General features: G+C 42.3%; 2 protein-coding genes across 5 annotated transcripts in view; one reads left to right on the top strand and one right to left on the bottom strand.

Moving 5' to 3' along the window:
- Window positions 1–64: 64 nt before the first annotated feature.
- abhd14b (abhydrolase domain containing 14B) lies at window positions 65–4,703 on the top strand. Of its 2 annotated transcripts, none has more exons than XM_086199345.1 (4): window positions 65–211; window positions 1,175–1,416; window positions 1,549–1,790; window positions 3,697–4,702. In XM_086199345.1, exons 2-4 carry the CDS (start codon window positions 1,203–1,205, stop codon window positions 3,874–3,876), a joined length of 636 nt encoding a protein of 211 aa, XP_086055471.1. In that variant the 5' UTR covers window positions 65–211; window positions 1,175–1,202; the 3' UTR covers window positions 3,877–4,702. The 2 variants fall into 2 exon arrangements, with proteins under 2 accessions (XP_086055471.1, XP_086055472.1); XM_086199346.1 differs by lacking the exon at window positions 65–211 and adding an exon at window positions 258–492 and having other exon boundaries at window positions 3,697–4,703.
- The window catches only part of cacna2d2a (calcium channel, voltage-dependent, alpha 2/delta subunit 2a), a 153,650-nt gene continuing 131,356 nt past the window's right edge, over window positions 4,426–26,719 (bottom strand). For 2 of the 3 annotated variants that reach the window (XM_086199340.1, XM_086199343.1), the window contains 26 exons: window positions 23,789–23,838; window positions 21,074–21,163; window positions 20,562–20,627; window positions 19,923–19,997; window positions 19,764–19,838; window positions 19,499–19,570; window positions 19,068–19,139; window positions 18,831–18,892; window positions 17,468–17,544; window positions 16,337–16,351; window positions 14,458–14,518; window positions 13,851–13,948; window positions 12,879–12,969; window positions 12,698–12,760; window positions 12,417–12,520; window positions 12,197–12,295; window positions 11,943–12,034; window positions 11,807–11,854; window positions 11,650–11,721; window positions 11,417–11,569; window positions 11,256–11,308; window positions 10,764–10,819; window positions 10,053–10,176; window positions 9,699–9,808; window positions 9,371–9,453; window positions 4,426–8,155 (listed from right to left, as the gene is read on the bottom strand). In XM_086199340.1, the coding sequence (XP_086055466.1) occupies window positions 8,033–8,155; window positions 9,371–9,453; window positions 9,699–9,808; window positions 10,053–10,176; window positions 10,764–10,819; window positions 11,256–11,308; window positions 11,417–11,569; window positions 11,650–11,721; window positions 11,807–11,854; window positions 11,943–12,034; window positions 12,197–12,295; window positions 12,417–12,520; window positions 12,698–12,760; window positions 12,879–12,969; window positions 13,851–13,948; window positions 14,458–14,518; window positions 16,337–16,351; window positions 17,468–17,544; window positions 18,831–18,892; window positions 19,068–19,139; window positions 19,499–19,570; window positions 19,764–19,838; window positions 19,923–19,997; window positions 20,562–20,627; window positions 21,074–21,163; window positions 23,789–23,838 (2,084 nt within the window). In that variant the 3' untranslated portion in view covers window positions 4,426–8,032. The remainder of the gene's footprint in view (window positions 8,156–9,370; window positions 9,454–9,698; window positions 9,809–10,052; window positions 10,177–10,763; window positions 10,820–11,255; window positions 11,309–11,416; window positions 11,570–11,649; window positions 11,722–11,806; window positions 11,855–11,942; window positions 12,035–12,196; window positions 12,296–12,416; window positions 12,521–12,697; window positions 12,761–12,878; window positions 12,970–13,850; window positions 13,949–14,457; window positions 14,519–16,336; window positions 16,352–17,467; window positions 17,545–18,830; window positions 18,893–19,067; window positions 19,140–19,498; window positions 19,571–19,763; window positions 19,839–19,922; window positions 19,998–20,561; window positions 20,628–21,073; window positions 21,164–23,788; window positions 23,839–26,719) is intronic. The other variant, XM_086199341.1, reaches the window with a different exon arrangement.

Raw genomic sequence — 26,719 nt, 5'->3', positions numbered from 1 at the left:
CAGCGTCTCTCACAATAAACGCACTTTTACTGCTGCTGCGGTCAAAGCAACTCTCTGAACAAACGCTAGACGTCACTAGAATAGTTTCTAGATGTTTTTTTCCCCCCCTTCCCCTCTCTGTCTTTTTTCTTTTTTCCGGGATATAAAGTGAAAGCACAAACGCGTCAGGACTAAACTACTCTCTTACAATCTCAGGGTTCGCCCCTGTCAGGTAAGAAAACGGGATTATTCTGTCAAGGTATTTGTGGCAGTCAGAGACGAAGCTCGATATTTTAGACAAAACGATCTAATCTGGACTTTGATCGGCCTGTTTAACCTGCCAGCTGTCGAACTGCTCTTACTTGGAATCAGCTCAAACACACCGGACAGAAAAAAAAAAACACTCGTAGAGAAACCATGTACCACTACATCATGCTTTTACTGTTTATGTTGGCCTGCTGACACACTGGAGCCAAAATAACTACTGGTTCTCCTCATCAGTTCAACTTTGAGGTAATTCTGCTGAAGTACTTATACTTCACAACACTTAATAGTGAACTAGGCCTACTTTTTGCACAAATATTTAACATCACTTGAGCTTTTTAAATGTTTCACTCAAAATGCTGGACTAATATTACTGTAGAGTAGATCACAATTATAATGATAATGATAATATAGAATAAACTTGTCTACAGTTTTGCAATTCTTGATACTTTTAATTTAATTCTACTTTTTATATCAAGGATCAAATATCTAAACTAAAGAAAATATCAGCTTTGGCATTTTTATTTTTGCAGGCGCCATTTATAGAATTACAACATAATAAGCATGATACATTTTCCTGACAAAGTCCTATTCGATAACGTGTCAGTATTATTTGTGATTGATTAGAATTGCAAGACCTCATAACTATTTTCATGATTCATTAACAATTTTCATTCAAAGTCTGGAAAATTGTTTTCCAGTTTCACTAAATACAAGCTGGTATTTTTGAAATCGTTTGATATGATGAAGATTATTAGCCTTTTGGTCTCATTGGTCGTTTTTTAGAGAAACTAGCTGCAGGTCATCAGTTCCAAACTTGAGATGTTTCAGTCTCACGTTTCCCTTCCTCTAACTGATCCTGACACTTGAACGCGCTGATCAGCCGATACTGAGGACTGGCCTGATACCAGGTTTTGACCTTCACTTCTAGGGGTAGGGGTGCGCGTGTTGTGTTCAGGATGTCAGGACATCAGGTGACGGAAGGGAATGTGCAGGTGCGCGGCTGCAAAGCGCCACTCTTCTACAGACAAAGTGAACCTGACACAGGGGAAGTGAGGGTGTCAGTCCTGCTTCTTCACGGCATCCGTTTTTCATCTGAAAACTGGCTCAACATCGGCACTCTGGAGACTCTGGCCAAGGCTGGTTGCCGCGCCGTTGCCATCGACCTGCCAGGTGAGTTTAAGAAGCTCAGCTCCTTCACAAATACAGTGAGCTTGTGTGTTGATTAAGAAGTAGTAGTAGTAGTCGTAGTTAGTACTTGCATCTTCTCTTGAGCCTGCTTTAGTACTGTCTGTCTGCCCATAGGACTTGGACGGTCGAAGTCAGCCGAGGCCCCGGCAGCGGTGGGAGAACTGGCCCCTGCAGGGTTCCTGAAGGACGTGTGTGAGCGGCTGAGTCTGAGCCCGGTGGTGGTGGTCAGCCCGTCCCTCAGTGGGATGTACTCCCTTCCCTTCCTGTTCCAGCACCAGGACCTGATAAGAGCCTACATCCCTGTCGCCCCCATCTGCACTGACAAATTCACGGCAGAGCAGTATCAGAGTGTAAAGGTAAGAATTTCTGCTTCTTGACAGGAAATTCATTAAACTCCAGTAACTGCTGAATGCCAGACCCATGTTCCAGTACATCCTCGAACGTGTTGTAAAGAGTGCAAAGAAAAGAAAAACTTCTCTCTTCCAAACACACAACCATGAGAGGGGCAGATGCAACTGGCATTTAAATTAAATATTGTCAAAATTAAATAACTAAAGCCCTTTTTTTATCACTGCATGATTTTATCTGCAACTGGAAAGGCTTTAAATGGCATCCAATTCCAGGTTAAGTAACCCCACAGCAGGGTCATTATGAGCTTTGGTTCTAATCGGCATCGATGCAAACCTCAAACACAGGTGAGTGATGCAAAAACCCACGTGCGACGAGCAGTTCTATCAACATCGTTTGTCGGTTCAGCCAGTACATTCTTCAACCTTTTGTCACGTCTGCCAGGAATTCAACCCCCCTGTGTTCAAGCAGCACTCTGACGTCATCAGTCAGCCTCTAGACTGAAAACTGACATAAAAAAGCTGCCAGTGCAAAACTGCAACTGCTCTCCATGCTGCTGTCCACTACTCTGTTGGTTTACCACTTTCCATCGCCTTCAACAGGAAGTACCAAAATAATGAAGAAAAAAAATACGGAAAGGCAACACATCTATTTGTAGTGGGAAGAGGTTAGTTCGCTACTTTTGTTTTTAAAGTGCGAGTCTGACGGTAACAAGGGTGGGAATCACAGAGCAACTCACGATAACGACGATCTCTCGATGCAGACGTACATCTCGATACTTGCGTCACCTGGGAAAAGGCAAAAGCAGGTTTCGTTCGCTGCGTGACTTGTCGGTGCAACAGAACGTCACAACCGAGGTGAAGGAATGCAATGAAAGACAGCTAAATATTCATACAATTACAAAAGGGAATGTCAAATATGCATTTATTTGACAGCGAGGTACATATTGAAAATTGTATGAATTCTAAAAGAATAATTAGCTAATAAAATATTAACACAAACATCGAAGCATAAGTAGAAATAATGTGTTGCTCTGCCGAGCAAACATAATAGGGTCTTCGCCTGAAGTACCTTCAGGCTCAGGCCCTAATTATAATGCAAGTAAAAAGTGAAATCAGTTAATCTTCTCACTAAGAACATTATGGATATTGATTTTTTATATAATTGGAGCACTTTAAGTACAATTTATTTGTATTTTCCTAGGTAAAATACAACCTTAAGAAATACATTTACATTTTGGAAACTATTTGTTGTCCAAGGTGGAAATTACAGCTGGCTAGCTTAGCTTAGCACAAGTTAAAAACTGGTATGAAGCCAGTTGAGCTCTGGCTGAATGATTCAAACTGTTCAACAACAGCACCTGTAAGACACAATTTAAAAAAAGTCTTTGTGTAGCACTAAAAGACAAATGTGAAAATGAAATATTGTGGTTGGAGGGTGAATTTAGAGTGTGACTCTGAGCAAAGAAATAGTTCCTGTGTAGCCAGACATACATGTCATGTTTTTGTGAAATGCTTTGCTAATTAGGTGCTGTTTGAGCAAACAAGAAGGTGGATTTGCATATTTTTTAAATGTCAAATGATTCCCTTAAGAAACACACAGTATATGTGATATTTCTTCTATAAATGATAACGGCAAATTTAATGGTCCGCCTGAGTCTCTTTATTTTACTTTTTTCCCACTGACATCTGGACTCATAAATTAGTCACACTCACCTAAAATAAAAAGCTTGTCTCTTATCTTTTTGCAAGACCTGTTTGAAATTTAAAGCCCCTGAGGTAAAGTGGGACATGGTCCAAATCCCTTTAGCTATGGTTTGAACTGAAAAACAAACAGACGTTCAAATGAGAGGGAGAGAGAACTCGGAGGGATCTTTTTGTTGTCACGGCTGTTGTGTTTGTGGTTCTCCTCCAGGTCCCAGCGTTGATCGTTTATGGTGACCAGGACGCTCAGCTCGGGGAGGCGTCGCTCCTTAACCTAACTAATCTGTCCAATCACAGCGTAGCGGTGATGAAGGGAGCTGGACACCCCTGCTACTTGGACGACCCCGACACATGGCACAAGCTTCTCACAGACTTCCTCAATACGCTGTGAATTGTGTTTAAGGCCAAAACCACCTGCACAAACTGACTTTTTAAGCACGTTGGCTATAATGTGGCACTTTTGTCCCCCTTTCCTGCCAGTTTCTAATCGCCCACTCTGTTAGTGTTGCAGCCCTAAAATGATGGATTTTGTCACACATCACTTGTCCCACCATCAGAATTTCATCAGTTTGGCCTGATAAAATTTGGAAAGTCACCAACAGCTACGCGATTATATTATCTACCCACATTCAAGTTAGCAGAGAGCGCTAATTAGAAGAAGCTGGCTGGACTGGTGTAAGGTTCCCATCCTCCTGGCAGCGTGGGAATGTCGTCACAGACAAAGATTCTTGAGAGTTTGAGGTGATTTACCTGGAGAGTAATGAACATTTTGAGTTTTGCAAGGGCTAAAATGAAAGATATGTTCATATTTGAAAAATTATGATTCACTACAGCCTCCAAAGCTCAAATCAGGCCTCTGGAAAAGATGTAAATGGTTAAACTGGATATTTTATATCCTGTTATATTCGTGGACTGAATAAACAAACACCACACATTATGATGAAGTGAAAAATATGAACATTATTTAATAACCGATTCTCTGTAATAAACAATTTGAAAATATTTTACAAGGAGTCACAGACACAATATTTTACAAATTTTGCCCTCTTCTTTTTTTCTTTTTTTAGCTTCATCTGTACAAAAGAATGGAGCGACATGGACCAGCGTCCAGAAAAAGAAGGAGCTAAATCTTCCACACACAAACATTCACACTCACACACGCACAAGAAATAAAAAAAAAATAAACACTTCGACTGCAGAGCTCAAACTTATCAACAGTGCTGTATTCCTATATATATTTTTTAACTCCACTTAAAGTTTGACTGATTTGACTCTTTGTTTTCCGCTAAATGTTGCTTGTTTTTTTCACACACTTGTCAAACATGGTCACATAGCACCAGACTACAGACTACAGAATCACATACACACGTCTTTCCCACAGAGACGCACCAACACAGATGCAGCGAGGGTCAGAAAGGGGGGCTGCTTCATCGAGACCTACTTAATTACAGGTCCAATAAAAGTGAGCCCCTTCCTCTCGTCCCAAGCTGGTCCAATTTTTTTTTCTTTTCTTTTTTTGGCAAAAGTGAATTTGTCAAATCACAAAAGATGCGTGTCCTTTCAGACTTTTTCCCCCCCGTTGGGATGTGCATACACACACACATACACACACACACACGCACACGCACGCACAGACATCACTACAAGATTCCTCCATGACCTTTTTGTTTGACGGGCCCTTGCTGCTCTGTGGAGACACACTCCCTGAGCTTGCCTCTGACATCCCACCTGCTCACAAAAAGAAGTAATGTCCTTGGCTTACTTCTGCGTAATGCTTGACATCTCCCATCTGGGCATGAATAAGTGTCACTACATGTTTGCTTCTATGCAAGTGTGTGTTTGTGTGCATTGTGCATAATGTTTTACTGTGAGGGTGTGTGTGCATGTTTACTTATTTGTTTGTGTGTGTGAGAGATCATAGAGCCAAGAAGAGGGAGGGAAGTTGCAGGGGGTACATTTCCACAGGCACGTGTTCATTTACAGACAGTGGAAATAGGAAGTTACATACAGATTTAATGGCACAGGACACAGAAAAAAAAAAAAAGAGAGATGCCAGAAAAGTAAAACTGCATCTGACGTCACATGACCCCAGCAAAAATTTAACAGCCCGATTTGAAATACACATCTTAACAACAGTATTTCTTTAAACTCTTGAGTCCAATTTCATGATGCGGGGTCGAGCTGCAGTTACTGTGCCAGCATGTTTTGTCACATCAAATAGTACCACAACTGTACAGTATGTAGTTAAGGTTCAAATTGTTGTGTAAATGTTCCCACCTGAGCAGTTCCAGTGAGGTTTGGTGGGTGTGAACATTGAAGCTTATAACCTCCCACCGCTTTCAAGCATTTAATCGAACAGGCATCAATCAATGATCATTCGTTAAAAAGTAAGAGCTCCCACCAAAAGAACCCCAGGGAGGGTTGGGGGGGGGGGTAAATCTTTTGAGGATCTATTTGTGTGTGCATGAGAGGTGGTCGTGGTGGTGGGTGGGGGTGTATCAGAGCTCCATCGTGTGTAACACTAAGGCATTTAGAGAAGCTTTGTTATCTATGTTGCATTTGAAACACTGATGAACTACACATTCTTTCACTTGAAACAAAGAAGCCGCGGTGCTCCCGTCGATTGTGTTTCAGTAAAATCCCTTTTTTATTCCCCCCTCCCTCCGCAACACTTGGATTTTGTTCATTGCAACATAGGAACAAGAAAAAAAAAAACAGCTATGTTACCACAAAATCCCTCATATACTCCGTTTAAAAGACATTCCCTTTGAGGGTTTCTAACTAACACACATCCATCCACCCATACACACTCACACTCACACACTCACACACACGATTCAGGCAGAACTATAGCAGTCAAGGTGGCCCTACAACGCTCTACGGCTGTGTACTGATGGTGTGTCATAGCTCTATGCATGGCTTCGTAAAGGAACAGTATAGTAACATCATGATGGCAGTCAGGTGGCTCTGGAGGGGCACAGGAACCACTACCAGGAGGGCAAACACATGAAGCCCGAACCAGTCGGTGCGACGGCTCAGTGTAAAGCTGTTTCTCAAACTGACAAATTCAGTCCGGAGCCTCGAAGACGGCTGCTTGATGCTATACAGTAGCTCTACTCTTCTACGGCCGACGAGTTCCAAAACAAAGTGCATCAAGGCACTATGAAACAGAGCGGCTCCTAAACATGGAAGTCTAAATGACTTTTCACACGTCATAAATGATCAAATGACAGGTTACAACCAGACTACGACTGTACGTCACCATATTTAGAGGCCTCTTCTGCACTTTTTTTTGTAGGAAATGTTGATAAGCCCCTATATCCCCCAGCAGCGAATGGTTTTTGAAGTTTGAACAGCATCAGTCAAAGCTGAAAGACATCAAATTAAAGAAAAAAGAGAAACCCATCGGGAGTGACTGTGAGACGGTGATGATGCAGAGATCTTAGTGTCTGCTGTGTGAACAGAAGTCAAGCACGTTTAGAAGTTGTGATTAGGGGAGGAGCCTCTGGAAGGATTGGCAGAGGTGAGCCTTCGTATTCTTTTTTTTTTCCTTTTCTTTTAAGAGGTCAGAATGGTGTGTTGATCATAAAGGAGAATACTACATGACATGGACGACGCTCTTCATCTCCATCTGCTGCATGGAACACTGATTAATATTTGACAGCTGTCACGAGCGCATCAGCCAGACAGCTCTGGCCTTCATGACTCAATATGAGGAGAGATTCTTCCAAATATCATCACGCTGGGATCTTTCTCTCTGTGTCTCCTCGTCCTCTCACACTTCATCCTAAATCTACATCAGAAGCCATTTGCTCTTTTGGCTAGAAAAATAAGACCACATGAAAGTCTATCTCATTTTGGCAAGTAGATATAGTGCATAAACTAATTCATGTTCTTTTAAAGTTAACACGTCTAACAACTTCCTTTTCAAATTAAAATCTAAATATATGTTTGGAAATACTCATCACTTCAGCGGTTTACACGTGACATTTTGTATACTTGATAGTTCTTTTTTTTTTTTGGATGATTTTCTTTTATAGTGGCAATAACTGGCTTAATAATGGTCCACGGCCTCCGGTGAGAGGTCGATGACGGTGCGGCGAGCCTCTGATTATGGAGGAGAGAGAAGGGGGAGGAGTCCCACCGCCACTCTGCCAGACACTCAACTCTCCAGCTCGTATGTGAGGTCTGTGACGAGGACCTTTCCTTCTTTCCTTTTCTGGATGACGGAGGTGGTGAGGTGGTCGTTGTTTGCTCTTTTCTGACGTAGCGTCCGATGCTGCGGGTGGTCCTCCCAGCAGCATCCTCTCTTCCTCATGATGAAGGTTAACTGGCTGAGGACATGAATGTCCGGCAGTTGTCAACTAAGCGACACAAACTGAAGCGAGCTGGGTAACGCAGCAGTAAGGGCTTCCAACTTGCCGTGATGGGAAGTCCCATTATTATCTATGACTATATTGGGGGGAGGGGCTTAGGGGCACATAGGGTCAGGGGGACAGGGTAGAGACACGGGAGGGCTAACAGGGGTTAAGCGGAGGAAAATTAAATTAATGTAGTAGAGAGAGAGCATGAGGGCTGATGGCCAGATAGAGGAGAAGCAGCTGAATCAGCAGTAAAGTATAGAGAGGCGGACGGAAGGAGTGGCCCCGCCCACAGTCCGACGTGTTCTCCTGCAAAAGATAAAAAGTTGTAATTACACATCTAGTGTAACGGATGTGTTTTTTTTAAATACTGCGAGTCGGCTGTGCACTAACAGTAAAATGATTCGCTCCAGTAAAGTTATGAAGTACTGTGGTGCAATTACTGTATTTGTAGCTTTAACCAGGACAATCAAGAATTCATCATGTTTGTCAAATAACAAGTCCAAGAACGTCCTCACGTAACATTTCTGATTTGAACTAATTTGTGATACTCCTAATAAATAATCAGCAGTACTATTTATTCTTACCTCACAGTTTACTTTGTGGTATCGACAGTCAGATATTTGAGCTCATTTGTGATACTCCTAATAAATAATCAGCAGTATTATTTATTCTTACCTCACAGTTTACTTTGTGGTATCGACAGTCAGATATTTGAGCTCATCTGTGATACTCCTAATAAATAATCAGCAGTACTATTTATTCTTACCTAACAGTTTACTTTGTGGTATCGACAGTCAGATATTTGAGCTCATCTGTGATACTCCTAATAAATAATCAGCAGTATTATTTATTCTTACCTAACAGTTTACTTTGTGGTATCGACAGTCAGATATTTGAGCTCATCTGTGATACTCCTAATAAATAATCAGCAGTACTATTTATTCTTACCTAACAGTTTACTTTGTGGTATCGACAGTCAGATATTTGAGCTCATTTGCCACCAGGGGGTACTGACAAATATGATTATAATAGTCGAATGCATCACTGAGTAAGTATCTTGGTATCAATCCTTTACAAACTAAAATGTTCAACATTTTTACATTCTTATTATCAACAAATCAAAATGATCAAAAACAGAATTTTAAAAAATAACAGCCGATCTGTCTCACTGAAACAATCCCGTCTCGTGATTGTCAGTCGGTGACTTTACTCATGATTATATACATTCAGTTTAAAAAAAAAATAGTCCCAGCAATTTCTAAAAGCATCTGGTTACTTATTGTACACCCATTGTCAGCAACAGACTTAAGAACTGCCTGGCTTGAGGTGTTTTTGCTAGATGTCCGTCCAGGATTTCTCTTTTCCAAAATCCATTTTCATATGGGCTCTAAACTTCAATTTAATATGACTATTTTTCTACATTTTTTTTTCTACTTGTGATGCGCTGCATTGTTTTATACAATCAAAACAAAGATCCTTTACTGAGAACAGAAGTTAAATGGGCCTGGCTGAAAATCTTACAGTGGCGTTGTTGTCAAAACAGGTGGAGGGTCCTTTTCGATAGCGCGCCACAGTCATTTCTTCGCATGGATTTTCCTCCTTGACTGAAAATGGACTCAATTAAGAAAAAAAGTTTTTAGTTATTTTTTTTCTTCCACCAATTCTATCATCTGCCCACACACTGATTCCTCATGATGACTCATAATTCACACCATCGCGATAAAAATAACCCTGAAATGAATGTGAAACGTCTGTATTTCCTTAAGTACGGTAATGAGGAGATCAAATCCAGTGATTAGACAGTGTGTTTTTTACTCTTCCAGCTGATGTGTAATGTGTAAAAGGATACACTCCACCTCCTCCTGGGACAGCTTCTCTATCTCACAGGTGTTGCATGGCATCTTCTCTGCCACTACGAACAGCAGGTTGGTATTGTTTATCCTCTTGGCGTGAATCAGCCTGCAGAGACACACCTCCGTCAACAACACCCCCCCCTCTGACTGCTGACATCACAAGCTCATTTCATTGGCTAATGGATCAGCAAGATTCACGAGAGTGTCGTCTAAGGCTCATTGAGCCAGTGATAGGACCGTTACAGTTTTATCATCAGTAGAGTTTATGAGCTTCAACTGAAAGATGGATCGTTGTTGATAACTGTGTGTGTGTTTATGTGTGTGTGTGTGTGTGGCAGTCGTGTACAGACCTGGAGCAGTTGCCACAGTCTTGCAGGATGTTGTAGGAGCTGCTTAGATTACTTAAGTAGAACTGAGTCTGGATCATAACGCAACTGCGCTCTTTGGAGTCAAATCCCTCGGCGTCTACCTCATCTGCAGCATCGTCACAGCACACAAACGTGAGACCAGCGCTTGTCACTTCAAATGATTCATGAGATCGGATGCTAAAAATGTGATTACAGCTCTCATCACCGTTTCTTTTCGGTGGCAATTTACAGCTTATGCATTAATCATTGTGTTCACATGTTTCAGATTCATACCACCTCTTAAAATAAATGGGAGCCAAATGAGACGATCGCAGAATTTGAAATTAAATTTGCTGTTTGTTGCCCTTAAATCATGTATCTTCATTCTAAAATCTGTAGCTCAAACACTTCCTCCCTCTTGTGGTTCCAAATGGTTTAATCGCACCAATGCAGTTACTGAAATGAAATGCATCATCCTGGCCGGGAGGACATTTATGATCTTTAAAGTGCTGAAACTCTTTGACTGAACTAAGTTTAAATTAACTTTAACTAATAATCATTATTTTATTTATACAAATTAAATTTGAACAGGTTTAAAAACTAACAAAAGTTTTGCAGTTGTAACCCTAATAATTTCAACTGGTGGCAAAAAAAGTGTGTTTGACAAAATCGTTAAATATTATTCCATGAAACCACATTTGAAGTTTCACTCACCGGTAACAAACCAGCTGTGATAGGCCAGTCCATAAATGAACTGCTGGAACAAAGACCTGTGAGGATGAGAGGTGCCGGTGAGAATGACCGCCGCTTATTAAAAGGTCAGGGGTCAATATTAGTTACTCTGAACTAGTTTGATAATCAGTCATGTAAGTTACTTTTCATTACAAATACCATCAGTTAGAGTTTCTTTATATTGAGGAGGTACTGCTTTCTGTCATGTATGATTTAAACTGTTGTCCTTTTGTGTTTTGCAACAATGAATGAAGATGCTCACTTTGGCATTGGGATGTTATGAAAGTGGATGTTTCTCTGTTTTCTGACGGATAAAATCTCGAGATTGCGAATTATTTAGTAACTGTTGTTATTTCTTCTTGCAGCTGTTGTACCTTCCTTCTGTGCGACACGGCGCATCAAATCCTTTTGTTCAAGTTCTCCGGGCTTACGACTGCGTTTCTGTTTATTTCAGTACAGCTTAACATTTCTTACCATGCAGCTGCTGATGTCCACCAAGCCAGATTTACAAAATCTGCAATTGTTGGCTGCAGAGAAATGAGAACAAGATGTACATCACATCGAGGGAATAATCCTGCAATCCATTAATTCAGACATTCCCTCCCCAATTTCATCATCTTTGCTAAAGTTCTCACCACAAACACTCCTCTGTGTGCAGCCCCGGCCTCGCTGTTGGGCATCCGCTCACACACAGACTGGTAGTCAAACGACTGCTTACGGTTGTAGAAGGAATTGTTGTACAGAGCGTACATCAAGTAAGGGTCAATGTCACTGAAGAACATGCCCACCTTTGGAGGAGAAGACACACAAGGTCAAGATGGATGTGAGGATTAGCGAGAGCCTCACAGTGGAATCATATTGACTTCACCTTGTTCCAGTCGTCTTTCTGATTAGACATGATTAAAAAGCCGCCATCGTCTATGAGGTAACACAGAAGATCCTGCAGAACAACACAAAAAATGGACTGTGAACTTTTAGAAAGACATACAAATCTGGATGACGATTTGAAATGGGGAAAAACGCACATCGCTGTTGGCTTCACAGTCCATTTCGCAGCCTCTGTTTGGTCCACACTGTCCCACAGGAACAAACACAGGCTGAGCACTACTGAAGATGTCAACATTTCAATCTGCTGAATTGTCTTTGTGTATATTTTGTTACCGTGTTAGAACCCTGACGGTTGTCTGTATGATTACTTGCAAGAATCTTGAACTTATCCACCCAGGCTTCAAGGTCTAGTTTCACTCCAACGACTGAGACAGAGAAAAAAAAAAAAAAGTGCAGATGAAAACAGCAAATCGATGCACAGCACGGCCGTGTCCACACAAGAAGCCAAACACAGATGTGTAATTATCTTCGCTTCGCTCTGAAACATTTTCTCTAAGGTGTCATTATGAACATATGAAGAATCCCACCTGCGGGTTTGATGTTCTTTCCTCCTATTGTGATCTCCACAGCCGTGCTAACCAGGATCCCTATGGTGTCGTTCTCTGGGTTCAGCAGCTCGTCCCTGGCTGCGAGACGGAAACAAATATAGAAACAAGCACAAGGTGGGGGGGGGGGGGGGGACAAAGAGGCACAGCACGATGAAGCGCTGTATGAGATACGCAGCCTAGGACTAAGAGCATCATTCACCTGTGCGATAAGGCGCTTGGAAGATGTAGCCCTTGTTGTCGAGACTGCGGCGGTAATAGCTGGCATTAAAAGGCTCAGGGTCCTCCTCCCAGCTTTCTGCAGCCCTGAGATTTAAGACCACACACACAAAGATCTGTAAATCTCTGTAGTACAAGCCAACTGCTACTCAGACCTAACACACCTCTATGAAACATTTCTTTACAACTTGAAAAAGAGAGAAAAATAAACAGAGCAGCAATGCAGTCTGGCAAACAGACAACCTCGACGAAAAGTGCATTTACTTGTTCGGAAACACTCTTGTTAGACCTCCATCTGTTGCAGCAAACACAGCCAGAAAGCCATATCTAAATGCCACAAGAGGGGAAAGAAAAGAGAGACAGACAACGGCTTCACGTTTAACACTTATCTAGAAATGGAATTTGCAAAACAGGTAAACAGTGTTCTCCTCCTGGCTGTGCTCACGTGTTCAAGTCTTTATTCTTCCACACTTTCTCCACCAGCTGCCTGATGATGCCCGTGTCCAGGATCAGGTTATGGAGGAGCAAGCTGTCACCTTCACAATGGTACAAGAAGACGGCAGAAAAAGAATATTCCGTTAGAATCGTAGGAAAATCCAGTCATATCGCTTCCGTGGAGCAGCTAATTTTCAAGAGTTATTCAGACCACTTGTCAATCAGATAAAAACAAAAACCTGTTAATTAACGTAAGATTGAAAATCACTTTCTTAAATTTTCTGTTTCACTTATTCATAAACCAGTTACAAAACCAGCCTCTGCAGAAAAGTACTGGCAAAGATAACTGCAGAAATCTACACTGCGGCAGTATCATCCGATAACGCTGACAGTTACTCATATATTTGTGGATGTACTTTGAGGGTTTTAAATGCTAAAAGCTGTTATTTGACATTTATTCTTCTTGCTACCAAATCGAATGAAGAGACTACAACCCGACATGAAATCAACCGCCTGTTGGGCCTCTTCATAGCCCCGAGCATCAGCGTCAAACCCTTTGAAAACCAGTGTAAGTATTTTTTTAAATTTATCTGGACTCTACTTTTGAACATGTATTATTTTATAAAATTTTGGGCGAAAAGAGGAGGGGAATACATTAGTATTAGTATTTGTTCCAAATGTGGATTTGTATTCATTTTATTCAATATTTATTTATTTATCCTGTGTCTGCTGCAGCTGGGTGATAATGCAGAGTCAAAAATCTACTACAGCACTCAGATGTACTGTAACAAAGGAACTCAGTGGACTGCATGTCTCACTGATGTGGTTTTTATTGTTTGAGGCAATGATATCTGGCTATTGCACTACCGATTATGTTAATGAAAACAGAAACAAAATAGAAACAACAGATACTCATGTCACTCTGAATCAAAAGACCGTAAATGTGAAATTTTCTGGATGACAGATTTGGAATCAAACTCACATTGTTTGGAGTCTGGTGTCACCTTCTCCATGAGAGCGATGAAGTTGAGCAGGAACTCAGTGTTGTTGTTGGACAGTTCCAGGTCGTTGCAGTATTCCCTGAGGACAGGACACAGCGTTTGGAGTCAGAAACAGATAAAGTACACTTGTACACAAGGCTTCCACCCCTTCTGCCTCCTTTATTCCTTACAGAAGGACTCTTGGTCAGGTAATACATCACGTTGACCAAGTCCTGGTTGCATTCGTACAGGAAACAAACATGCAGCACTGCAGCAGCATGCACAGAGGAAGGCTGCGAATATGCTATGAGGAACACAGTAAAGTTGTCTAAGTAGTCTTTGTTTTGACAAATTAGTACATTTTTGGATCATGTCGCTTTGAGCTGACACACCACTGAAAATGAAAAAAAGGAAGAATGAATAAAACGGCCACGAACATACGATGCAACTACATGTTGTTTTTTTAAATCAAGAAATCCCACCATAAATATAACTTCAAAACAAACACACACACACAAAAAAAAAGTTTAATTGTACAAGCGACAGATGTGAAAACACGCAAAAAAGTGATGATGATCAACGACAGCAAGCGTTCACACTCAGGGCTACCTGGGAGCAATGAATACATGTCCTTCTGACTCAAAACTGTTTGGCAGCAGTGATTCAAAATCTGCAACAGAAAGGGGGAAGATTATCTGGGAAGAGCGACGGGTGGAGCAGTGGGGAGTTGTGGGTTAACAGCAGCTGTTCTTCAGAAGGTGCAGGGACACAGAAGGGAGTTACCATAGCAGCATAGAGGAATCATGGGAACACTAGCGTTAGCCAATATGGTGCCTAAAATAGAACCTGACTCGATGAACAGCTGCTTTCACAAGCACTCATACCTGTATTTTCTTTTTGCTTTTGCTTTGTAACTTTTTCTGATTGATTTAAATTTTTATCTTAGATATTTTGGATGTCTGAGAACTGACTTAACAGACGTGTCGTGTCAGGAAGAAAGTTCTCAGACAGTTCAACCACAATGAGTGCTGTAAGATCAGGCAGGCATCAACATGGCCAACTATTGCAAGGGAAGTGGGTGAAGGTCCTGATGGAGGTGGTCACCCCTCAGACTGGCAGGGTAGAGGGCTCAGAGAGACACATAATCAGAGGAGATGCATTGCATTGTGAAGGGCATGTCGAAGGGCAACTTCATTTCATCTTTCACAGACAGGAGAGAACAGAAAATATAATTAAAGTCTGGACAGATGCGTCTGCGATGAATCCAACATGTTATTTTCTCATTATGTCCGACCTGTTGGTGCCTACATCCGAGGAAATACACTTTTAGAGCTACCAGGGTGCCCAGGTAGTTTTCCGCCCACAATGCCATGCACATCCGAGGTCAGGTTTACTGAGGAAGTGTTGGGCCGTATCCCTGAATGTCTGAGGGGTGAGACAGAGGGGAGACAAGCTGATGGAGACAGGGAGTACAGAGGGACGACACAGGGATCAGGTCGCTGCACTGAGCGGCACACTGACACCTGACGATTATGGGGGGACCTGGGTGGGCGGGACACAGCTCAGCCCCCGTAGGGTCGGCCAGCAGGCTGCGACGCCTTCCAGCTACGTCAACTAGCAAAAATTCAAAAGTTTAGTGTTTATATTATAAAACCTTATCTGAGTTAAAATACACAACAAATGCTGATTAACTGTATGCTAAAATACGAGTTGATTTGCTTGTATAATTCAATATATTACAGCAAATATTGCAATAAATTGCGAAGCTCAAAATCAATTTGGCTGTAGTGTTGATAGGAGGGAGTTTATGCAAGATCTGTCAATACCGGAGCCCTAGAATTAGAGAATTAGATAAGACACGATGAACTATTGACACAGTAAAAAAAAAGAGAGAGAGAGAGACGGAGTAGAGGGTGAAACAACGATACAGAAAGAGACCAAAGGAAGATCAGAAGAAGAGAGAAATATATGGTGAAAGAAAATGAGAGGAAAAGTGAAAGAAAGAAGGCAGACATAACCCGTCTGGAGCTACCCAAAGAAGGGGGAAAGGTTTAGGGGGGGACAAGGAGACAGGTTTTAACAGAGAACATGAATATCTGTCTTCCTTGACTGCGGTAGGCGTTTTTGTGCTTCTGGAGCAGTGGATACGTTGGGGAGGAAGGTGAGGTTGGGGACTGAAAGAGCCACCGTGAGAGATGTGGGATCTGAGCTGCAGCAGGAGGGTGAGGAGGAGGAAGAGGAGGAGATATAGGGAAGAAGAAGAGGAGGAGGAGGAGAGGTATAAAGGGAGGAAAAGAAGGGTCCTGTAGGCAAGACGGGCAGGAACAGAGGCAAGCAGGCTTGGACAGGTGAGGGTAGGGAGGAGGGGGGTGGGGGGCAGCAGAGGGAGGTTTAGGACAAGAGGTGTGGGAGGGAGGGAGGGAGGGAGGCAGCGGTAGGGAGTAGGAAGTAAAGGAAAGGAACGTGGACCAATATGGAGTATACTTGCCCTTGTTGTATGACACTGTGTGGATCCATCAGAGAAGGAGTGAGCAAGAAAAGAAACAGGGGATCGGGTGGGAAGGGGGGATCACAGACAATATTTTATTCAATTATTGTTTGAATAAAAATATTGTTTTCTTGAAAGAAAGAAACCAATTTAAGTCAAACAAGACAAGAGAGAAAAAGAAATGAAGAGCAAACATCTTATTTGCAAGAGCAAACGTAAAAAAGGAAAACGAAGGAAAAGGAAACGTAAGGAAAACATTAAAGACAAATATTGTGAAAAAATAAGCTTGAGGGGTGGGTAAGAGGATCTGGACACAGAAAAGCATGAGAGAGACAACATGGGTCCCCATTTGGACCCACAAAAAAAAAACAAAAAACAAAAACTCCCACATGTGACAAGCCCTTGACCCGGGCTGTGTGGGAGTTTATCTGCTGAATGATTCCAAAGCTGAGAAACATCATCACACAATCAAACGGAAGAAAAAAAGCACAAAAAAAGGTCACACACAAACCAGAAGGAAAATCTGCAAAATCATAAAACTCATCAGAAGGAGTGAAAAGCATGCATATTTTCACAGTTCTTTTTTTTTTCGTAAACATCAACAGACTTTGAACACAGACGCTTCAGAATCATTACTTTGGTGGAGAAGAGGCGAGAGCATTTTGGCAAAAAAAATAATAGTACAAAGTCACCATTATTTTCACCGGAGTATCACAGTAAAACCACAGCTTTCACCTTTCTGTCAGTTCTTTTATTTTTTTCTTCAGCCAGAGTGAAGAAAAAACATCACCATTTTACAGCACAGCATGAAGACAGGGGGGAAGAAGGGGGCAGGAGGAGTCGGGGGACTCAGGTATGGTCCTGCCTATCAGAGTGAGCTGAGGCGGAGGAGGAGGAGGAGGAGGAGGAAGAGGAGGAGGAGGAGGAGGAGGAGGAGGAGGGGGCGGGGCAGAGTAGGCGACTCTGCTTGGACACTCCCTACCACATCGCTGAAGACCCCGGATGACTGAATAAGAGCTTCAGGTCATATTTGGGAGAGAGAGAGAAGAATAGAAAGAGAGAGAGAGAGAGACAGAGAGAGAGGAGGAGGAGAGCCAGAGCAAAGGATGCTGGGTATTCTCAGGTACTTACACTGCACCTGAAGGATCTGGTCACTCAGGTTGGCCTTGATGTGGTTCTCACTATAAGTGGGCAGTACCAACCCTAGACTGAGGTAATGAGGAAGATGCAGAAGATCAGGAATGTTCAAGCAAGTGCATTTAAACAGCGTATGCATTCCACTAAATCCAGAAATTAAATAATCCCTTTCCACTAATCTGTGTGAAGATAGATTAGAACTCAAGACAGAACATCTGGCTGGGACAGTATCAGGTCTAGACGGAGCCTCAGCTACGATATAAAGCTAATTCTTAAAAAAAAAAAAAAAAACCTCCAGTGTCATTAATTCTCAGGCAAAGAAAGTCACAAGTGCTGCCTTAAAATGTATAACAGCACAGAGCTTTGACTGTCTGGTTCCTTTTGACAGCAACACATGAGATTTCCTAAATATGCTGGAATTTCCCTTTGAGTTGAACATTAATAGAATTGTCGTTCAAAGCCTCGTATGGTCTGAGCCAGAACCAGGCAAGCTGCCAGCAGAAGCATAACACACACACACACACACACACACACACACACACACACACACACACACACACACACACACACACACACATCAGGAATTGGTAGGACTATTGAATATCATAAACTGTAATTTGCAAAGAGTGGCCCAAAGCAAACAACATTATAATGCAACTTCAAATGTTTGGAGATGAATAAAGTTTGCGGTTAATTAGTGCTTGGAGTACTGTTGAGGACTTCAAGGGAGAAGGAAAATGGTTGATTTGGATGAATTATTTAATGTAAATAGAGAAGACAAATTATAAAATTGTTTCATGGGAGAAAAGGCTGAAATGAAATGCTGGCTAAATCCTTCCACTTCTAAACAATTACCATTTTGACATGGACGGCAGTAACCTACAAACCTTATTTTAAGTAGGACAATATTTCCTCTTTCCCCTCAAAGTGTCTCCTGAAACTTGAAATGTTATGATAGGAATATTTTGCCGATCGCGCCGATCACCCTCAAAAACTTGTACACACAGCACTGTTCATTTCTGATCTGTAGACAAGTTGCAATAACATGTGAATGTTGCTATCAACTGCTATTGCTAACTTGGGACATAATTTTACTTTTCCCCACTGGACTGTGCTCAACTCAGGTTTGTTGTCACTACAAGTTCCAAACTCTGAGTTCAGAGGAAACTCAAACGCAGCATTAGTCTGAAAATTGTGTTAACTGAGTTATCATCAGAGTGTCATCATCCATGTGAAAGTAGTTTGCTCTTAAGAATAGACAAACTACGAGTATCAAAGATAAATTCACTCACAGGTTCAAGTTGCACAACGGTTTGGGAGCTGAGGTCAGGAGGTGGAAGCTTGATGTCTAACATACCTGTAGTCTGTGCCCTCCACAGGCGTCCACGTGTACGTTCGCGCGGCCTCGTCGATGTACCTCTGTTGACAAAACCGCAAAGACCCTCTGATAAGTAACGCCGTCACACACATCTTTCCCCGTAATTGGAGAGAAGCAACAGATTCGAAACAGGGTGAGTGATTCAGATTCATTACAACACTACTCAGGAAGGTGCTACTTTGGGTGATGATTGAGTCACATATATTGATGACTTGCCTCATCAACTGACTTAATGAGCGTCTTGATTTTCTTTTGCCCTGACTTGCCATCAATCATTTGTCGCCGGATCTGAGAAGTAAGCAGAGAGAGAAAGAGATGCTGCAGCATGGAATTCCATAGAGAAATACTGAAAACTAGAGAGAAAAATGTTAAGTTGTTGTGTTAAATGGATCAGGGCCCCAAGTCTAACGGGTTCCTCTCATCCTGAAAAAGCAGCCTGGAAGTTTGAGTGTAATCCAGTTGACAGTTAGAAAGCAGACCTCCATTTTCATTACTTAATATGGATCTATCCCCAAATTTAGTAGGTTGTTCCGTGGCCGAGACAGACAAAAATAGACTTGAGTGAGGCTTTTCATAAATGAAACAACAAGGACAAAGGAAATATTAACATTTTTTCAGTAAAGTTGATGCTTCAGGGTTGTTTTTACCTCCTCCTTGTTGCTGTCCTCCAGCTCTGCATCCAGAAAGTCAAGAGTGACGGGCTCTCTGAAGTTAATGATCTGAACAGAGAGGGAGAGAGGGAGAGAGGGAGAGAGAGAGAGAGAGAGAGAGAGAGAGAGAGAGAGAGAGAGAGAGAGAGAGAGAGGGAGGGAGAGGACAGGCAGGGGGGTTGACTTCAGTCTGCAGGGAAACCATCCAAATCAAGATCAAGCAACACATCTGATGCAGTGCAGCATTTCTAGTCGGGGGTACCTTCGGTCGCAGGTTAGGATGCAGCAAAACGTATCCATTTGGGTCAGTAGCAAAGGTGTAGCCGTTGGCTCCAAGCTGTCCAGAAAAGAAGTGAGACATGAAGTAATTGATGATGTGCAAAAAAAATAAGAGAGAAAGGTGAGTGTCCAGCAGGCTCACTCTGTATGTGGGTGTCTTCTTTTTGATTTCATTGATTGCTATGTCGACTCCCATGACTCCCAGGATGAGCTGGTTCTGTATGAAAGACACAAAATTACTGTCATCAATTGATCCACAACCTCAGCTCGGATCTACAAAGAGCCGCGCCACAAAAGTGCTAAAAAAAAAACCCAAAAAACACATCTCCACACCATCTTTGACTTAACACTTTGTGTGCAATCTGATTAGTCCACATTTTTGCAGTCTATCTTTCACGGCGGCGTCACTGCATTAAGCCTATGTGATAAGCTCAAAATAAATACTTTGGTCATGGCCACTGAAAGCATCTGTGCTCTCTGAATGTTAATAGATACTACAGATGAGTGGCTGTGATGTCAGTTGTCACCTCAGGGGGGAGATATTGCCTTGAACAGCAGAGCAGCTGGGTTGAAGGCCATGAGAAAAGACTGATTATGGTCAACACTGCCACAAAGATGAAAAACCTCCAGGTGTCGTGTCGTGTTTTAATAGCCCTATATATGTGTACCCTTAAATAAATGGAGGGCAGCATAAATAGTGTTCTAACATAAATATTACAGGTGTAAAATACTGTGTGCTGTGTAGAGGAGATAAATGTTTAAGCGTAAGTGTTCTTACTACCTGGGAGCTTCCAGTCTCAGTGAGGTTGAATACCGGCATCGTCCCAGTAATCACAAGTCCCAAACCCTGACCACATAATTCAGGAATTAGAAAGATGTTGCACAACTGTAATCTAAATTAATGAGCTTGTAAAAAAAAAAAAAAAAAGCAGTTAAAATGTAAATACAATTAAAAACATATACAGAAATACAACATGAAATTGAAGAGATTAAGAGAAGCTTTTTATATGGGGGTGAAAATGTCTTCAAGCGTCTCTGGTAGCCTGAGGACTACAGCATGAGGAGGGAAAATCAGCACAGACAATAGATTAAAACGTGACATTGAAAATACCTCGAGGATTTCATTTGGACAGATTTATTTTTTAATATTCAAAGCTAAATCTTGAACAAGCCCTGAGGATTTACAGAGCAGTAATAGAAAAGAGATGTTGTTTGTCTATGAAATATTAGAGGAATCATACATTATTTTGAGGGCGAATTAAATTACACGCTCTTTCTTGAGTTCTCTCTCACCAGAGCATCCTGGTAAACATTGGTCCACTGGACCTGCTTGGCTTTGCGCCCGGCTAACACCATGGGACGGCCCAGGACATCCAGGTACTCCTGAAAGAGACGGACAAGCTAGTTTGACCTAAAACAATAAACACACATAATCAAACAGACATTTATAGTGCTTGTCATGCAGGGGCGTTAAAACAGAGAGCTTGGAGAGCCTTCAGCTATCATAAAACTACAAGACCCTGACCAGCCTCCTCTCCGTCCCCACATAAACCACTGGGCCACTGGTGGCTGCAGCAGCAGCAGCGGTGGCGGCAGCAGCAGCATCCCGATCCTGCCGAACCATAAAGCTTATACCACTCAAGGCCGTTCTTCATCATTATGAAGGAGCTATTAAAAACACATTAAGGGTGTCAATGGCACAATGTGCAAACAGGCCCTTCTCCCAGAGGCTCCACTGTCATCGCTGGCACTGTGAAAATGTCCCACAGCGATTGTGAATTGAGGTGAGGGGTTAAATCTACTAGTAATACATCATATTCACTAGATTCCTTTTTTCTCACCACATACAGAAGCTGAGATGGTCTTTTTTTTTGTAAAGACCCTATTGATCCATGTCATTTTAGAGATGGTGGGTAATTGGTAGGATTATTGAGCATGTGCCCTCATGACATAGACTTTGGGGTTAATATAACCCTGGCAGGGAAGGGACTGATCCCGTCCCTGCCAGGGTTCCCATCCCGTGAGTTCTGAGAACCTTTGCTGTTCTGATTAGAGAAATTTTCTTGCATTTTTCAGTGAGAAGGGAAATATTACAATTTTTGACCTTCGCCATGACCCTTGTGTGTATCGCTCGTTGAAACGCACGAGGGACGTCCTGTTTAAGCACACAGCTGTTTCAGTATCACGCCTCTGACGTTTGTTTTTCATCACCTGAGCAGTGAGGTGCTGACAGGCGTAACCTATTCTATTATTAGCTCAATAAAAGTCCGGTTTAACGCGCCACAGGGAGATATTCCATCAGGACAGTGACAGCCAGACCTTTTCACGGAATACAGTGGAAATTTTCCGCCTGACTAGAACAATCTTGGGAAAACAAAAAACAAAAAAAACAGCAACCACAGATTTTTGGTCTTAAGTAGTCAGAGCTGTATAGGTTAACAGCATCCCTGCATGTTGATGAAATGCTCCCTGGGTATTGCAAAAGCTCAGATCAAACAGAAAAAAAAAAGTCTGCATGTTACCTCTAAAGGCAAATATCCTGTTAGTGTTGCACCACTGAGATCTTTTACTAAAACGTCAGCAATACAGAAACAAACGGTAACGTCATTCCACTGTACTACATAATGGGATGTCTTCAGGACAGAAAAGGCATATTTTCTAAGCGTTTCCATCTTAGAAGTGAGGCGACTATATATGATGCATGTGTGTATAGTTCAGAGCATGGTTAAATAACACGGAGCCTCGGTGAGTCTTCTGGGCCTTAAAATGTAACTATAGTCACCCAGCTTCAGAAAATCTATTAAAGAAAGTAGCAATTCTCAGAAAATAAATATGCTAGAGTTAATGGAACAGCTGACAGACTATTGTGGGGCCTGATCGCTCACCCAGGCTGAGGGGATGGGGGATGAGGAAGGCAGTGAGGAAGGCAGAGAGGAGAGGGGGGGAGTCAATTTCTACAGCTGGAATGAGGTTATCCCAAGGGCCTCGAGAAGCTTGTAGCGCCTGAAGCGAGCGTGGGGGGGCGGCGGGGGGGGTGGGGTGATGTGGGGGGTGGCAGGGCCCTTTGCGCGTGAGGAACCACAGCGAGTGGGTGAGGGACAAACTGAGAAAGACAGACGTTTCCAGATACATTCTCAGATAAAGGCCACAACCTTATGAGTTATCTCTCCATCTCAAACTCCGTCTATATCTTCCTGTAGTCGTCCACCTGCACTATACAATCACTGCAATTATCACAGCAAGAGTGGAGAAAGAATGGACTTTCTCATTATTGAGGCTGTCATGCCTTCTAGATCTGTGGTTGCAAACCTGCTGATTATTACCATTGACTGCTGCACATTTTAAGCAGACATGAAGAGAATTCAGTTTAAAGCACCTTCAGGATATCGTCCACTATGACTAAAAAAAACGGACGCCGTGGCGTCTGGGTCGGCAACATGATCTGGAGGAAGCTGAAGTGAAGAGACTGATGTGTAAAGACATGCAACTTCCACCTGCAACTTAAGGTTTTGCTGGGATGTAACTGCAACTGGAGAGGCACTGTGTGGCGTGCATGCTTGGGCCAAATCGAATGTAAAAAAATGTAGTTTTTAGCCATGTTGAAAAGCTCTTCTTTCTCTGCTACGCTGCACCTCTCCAGCAAATTTGGTTTTTATCATCCAGATAGATTTTGCAAAATCCTGCTAAAAAACAAATGCAGGTGAAAACATGAAATTGTGGGTGGAGACAATAGATTTCAACTGGTGCGGCTGCCATGTCAACAATGTTTGTGTGCGTTTTTAAAAAATTTCCCCTCTCGTTCTACTGGAACAAGGTCACTAGTTCTGACCTCTGAGCTCTGATGTTACAGGAACGTGACAAAGTATCTTAATGAATTGAAGCGCGAAGGTCGGACCTTTCCCTCTCCACATCATCACGGCGATCTTGAGTAGTAAAAGGTTATTCACCGCGGTTCTACATTCATAAGGTGTGTCCAGCATCTAGTCCACCACAGTCCATACATCTCACCTGGGTGTTGATTCTGATGGCTCCGATCGATGGAATTTCAAAGTAGTAACCTGAAGATTAAAAGAGGAGAATCAATAAACTATTCCAACGGAAAGCTTGCATCCATCCTCTCGGTCAACATCATCAAGCGTTTTACAGTAAACTGCATACAAAAATGATCCATTAGTAGATGGAAGTGTAATCTCGTGCGTGTTATTAGGTACATGTAATGCCACCAGCTTCAACTGATGATTTGAGGCCTCACAGGTGAAGTGGAGCTTGTGGCCATTGACCTCCTGACAATTGTGGCTGTGCTGTGCTGTGGGATGTAAATGTGGAGGCTCATTGGGAATGCTGAGCCCAAGGCGCTGCTCACTGCTGATTAGGAATGGAGGAGAGTGACCGACTGGGTCAATAACCACGCCGCTCCCCAAGTTATTAAAGCCACGAGTGTTTATACAAAGAGCCTTGAAATGGAGACAGCGTCCCCAGAATGTTAAAAGGCAGAGATGACTCTCATTATTTTGATACATTATGCACTTTGCCACAGTGGTTTGTGTTGCCGTTTACCTTCTCTGTCGCAGTCATTTGCAGACACACACATACACATCACTGCACGTGTGGTCTGTAGTTCACATGCATTGATACAAATAATTTTTTTTGTGATGGTCGGGAGGAAGTGGATACAGAAAACTAGAGTCAGTGTATGTGTTTGGTACGGGTTTGTGTGAGGGGCAATGATTATTCTAATCAATAAGCTATTTTCTTTGAAAAACTCATTTACATTTACACCTTCGAACCATTCTCATTTTTCCTCAATTTTTTTTTTGCCCATTTTTTCTCCAGTTGTATACTCAACCAAACCGTCCTGGTCACTGCTTCCCCCTATAGCTCTAGGGAGCACCGCAGACCATCACATGCCTCCTCTACCACACGTGGAGTGTCTGCTGCATCCTGATGGCAAAGAGTTTGACCAGAGGGATGTAGCATGTGGCCTTGACTGACCAGCTAAGTGTGTCTATAGGGGTGCAATACCAAGCCTGGGGCAACATGGGGAATTGAACCAGCGTCCCACTTGTTGCTGGGCAACCAGTGCACTACCTGGGTTCCTTGGAGTCAGTTCAGTCAAATGGCATCCTCAGAATTTTGGACTAATTTAATTGGATTTTACTGCCAACTGGAGTCCTAACATTGAGCTGAGATGTAAGACACACACACAGGAATGATGAATAAATTTTGCTGCGCCATGTTTAATTAATGATACTTTTTTTTAAATCAAGTTTTGACAAAACTTCACCATCAGATTTCATTTTAGGTTGTCTTAAGATTTACTTTCATTGTGGATTTAAAAAAAAAAATTACAAGTACCTCTTTAGTAGAAGCATTAGGACCACAAATGCAGCATGCAACATTTACCACGCTTTTCCTCCGCTTCACCCACTCTGAAGTAAACTCTTCATTTTTTTGGTATTATTTTGCTTTTTGTACCACTGTAACAGAGCATGAAGAAATGGTTTCATTGTCCTCAGAGTCATAGAGAGGTTAGTTTCTTCTTAAGATGGGATTGTGGCTCACGTGAGACAGCAGCTAGCTGAGTGGCCTAGTTGTGTGAGTGTGTGTGTGTGTGTGTGTGTGTGTCCGGTGTGTGTGTGTGTGTGTGTGTGTCCGGTGTGTGTGTGTGTGTGTGTCCAGTGTGTGTGTGTGTGTGTGTGTGTGTGTGTGTGTGTGCGCACGTGCGCTCTTGCACTTTGTCAAATGTGTGTATGTCATGGACGAAGGGTTGGGGGCCTGTGGAAGTGGCAGGGAGCTGGCTCTGTTGGAGTGAGATACCAAAGAGTAATAAGCACTGAAGATATGAGAGGACAGCTCCATTGAGGCTGGTGTGTCAACACTATTGTCTTATGTTGGCATAGACTTTAGTAGCATGGTAATCACTAGAGTGGTGAAAAGCAGAGAGCATGTTGGCACAGAGGCGTAATCCTGGACTTTCCCCAGCCTGACAGGGAGATGGTACGGTAATCACCCTGCTAGCAGACTCCTCCTGCTAATTAATAACAACTTCAGGGGAGATACTTCTGAAGCTGTTGACTCCACTGGCAATAAGCTAATCAGCGAACAGTTAGCCGAGGCGTCGTACGGACAGGCTAAGGCTTCAATAAAGAAGCTGCTTCAGATAAACAGAAACACTGAGAAACAATATTAATTCTGGCCACAACAGAAAGAAAGACAAGTTGGATTAAAAAATAACATTCAGTCAAAACTGAGCTGAGTCAAGAGGAGATTCATGCTGACAAAGACGCTGGTGCAGGAAGAGATGAGGGCTAGGTTATTTTAGGGATTGTGGCTGTTTTGTAACATTGAATTTTATGTATTAAATTGAATTACGGTTATTGCAGTTATGTATCCAAGAACAATGTCACGCTGTTGAGGAAATATATTAGAAAACCTGAGAAAAAACTAAGATAGTGGAAAAATGTGCTGTTATTCTGTTGAACAATTCTGGAGGGGAAAAATTATTGAATCATTAGTAAATTCCGGCACCATTTCTCACTGATTCCTTTAGTTAGATACTGTACAACAGCATATGAATGGTTCTTTTTTAGAGATGACGTGGTTGGTCAGGGGCTATGACCTCACAGCAAGAAGACGGTGGCTCCAAATCCAACCCTCCCTGTGTCTGTATGTTTGTAAGGATCTGACTGAGCAGGTCATCTTTTGCCCAGTGCATGCTGGGATTGATCCAGTCCTCTATGATTCTAGAGTGGGCAGGCATTTCTTGAACCAGTAGCGGTGTCTTGTCACAGCACTAGATTTTCAGACTCTATGTAGCAGTGAGACGCTGGTGGACATGGTCAACATAATATGCTCTCTAAACCATTACTTATGTTTCTAACTTACTAATAAAGAATTAAAAAAAACACAAGCAAGACAAAAATGACACTGAACTATTTT

The sequence above is a fragment of the Aulostomus chinensis genome, chromosome 3 (assembly GCF_037954235.1).
Source record: "Aulostomus chinensis isolate RoL2024-O1b breed Wild chromosome 3, RoL_Achi_v1.0, whole genome shotgun sequence".
NCBI lineage: Eukaryota > Metazoa > Chordata > Actinopteri > Syngnathiformes > Aulostomidae > Aulostomus > Aulostomus chinensis.
This window is presented reverse-complemented; position numbering and strand designations above follow the sequence as displayed.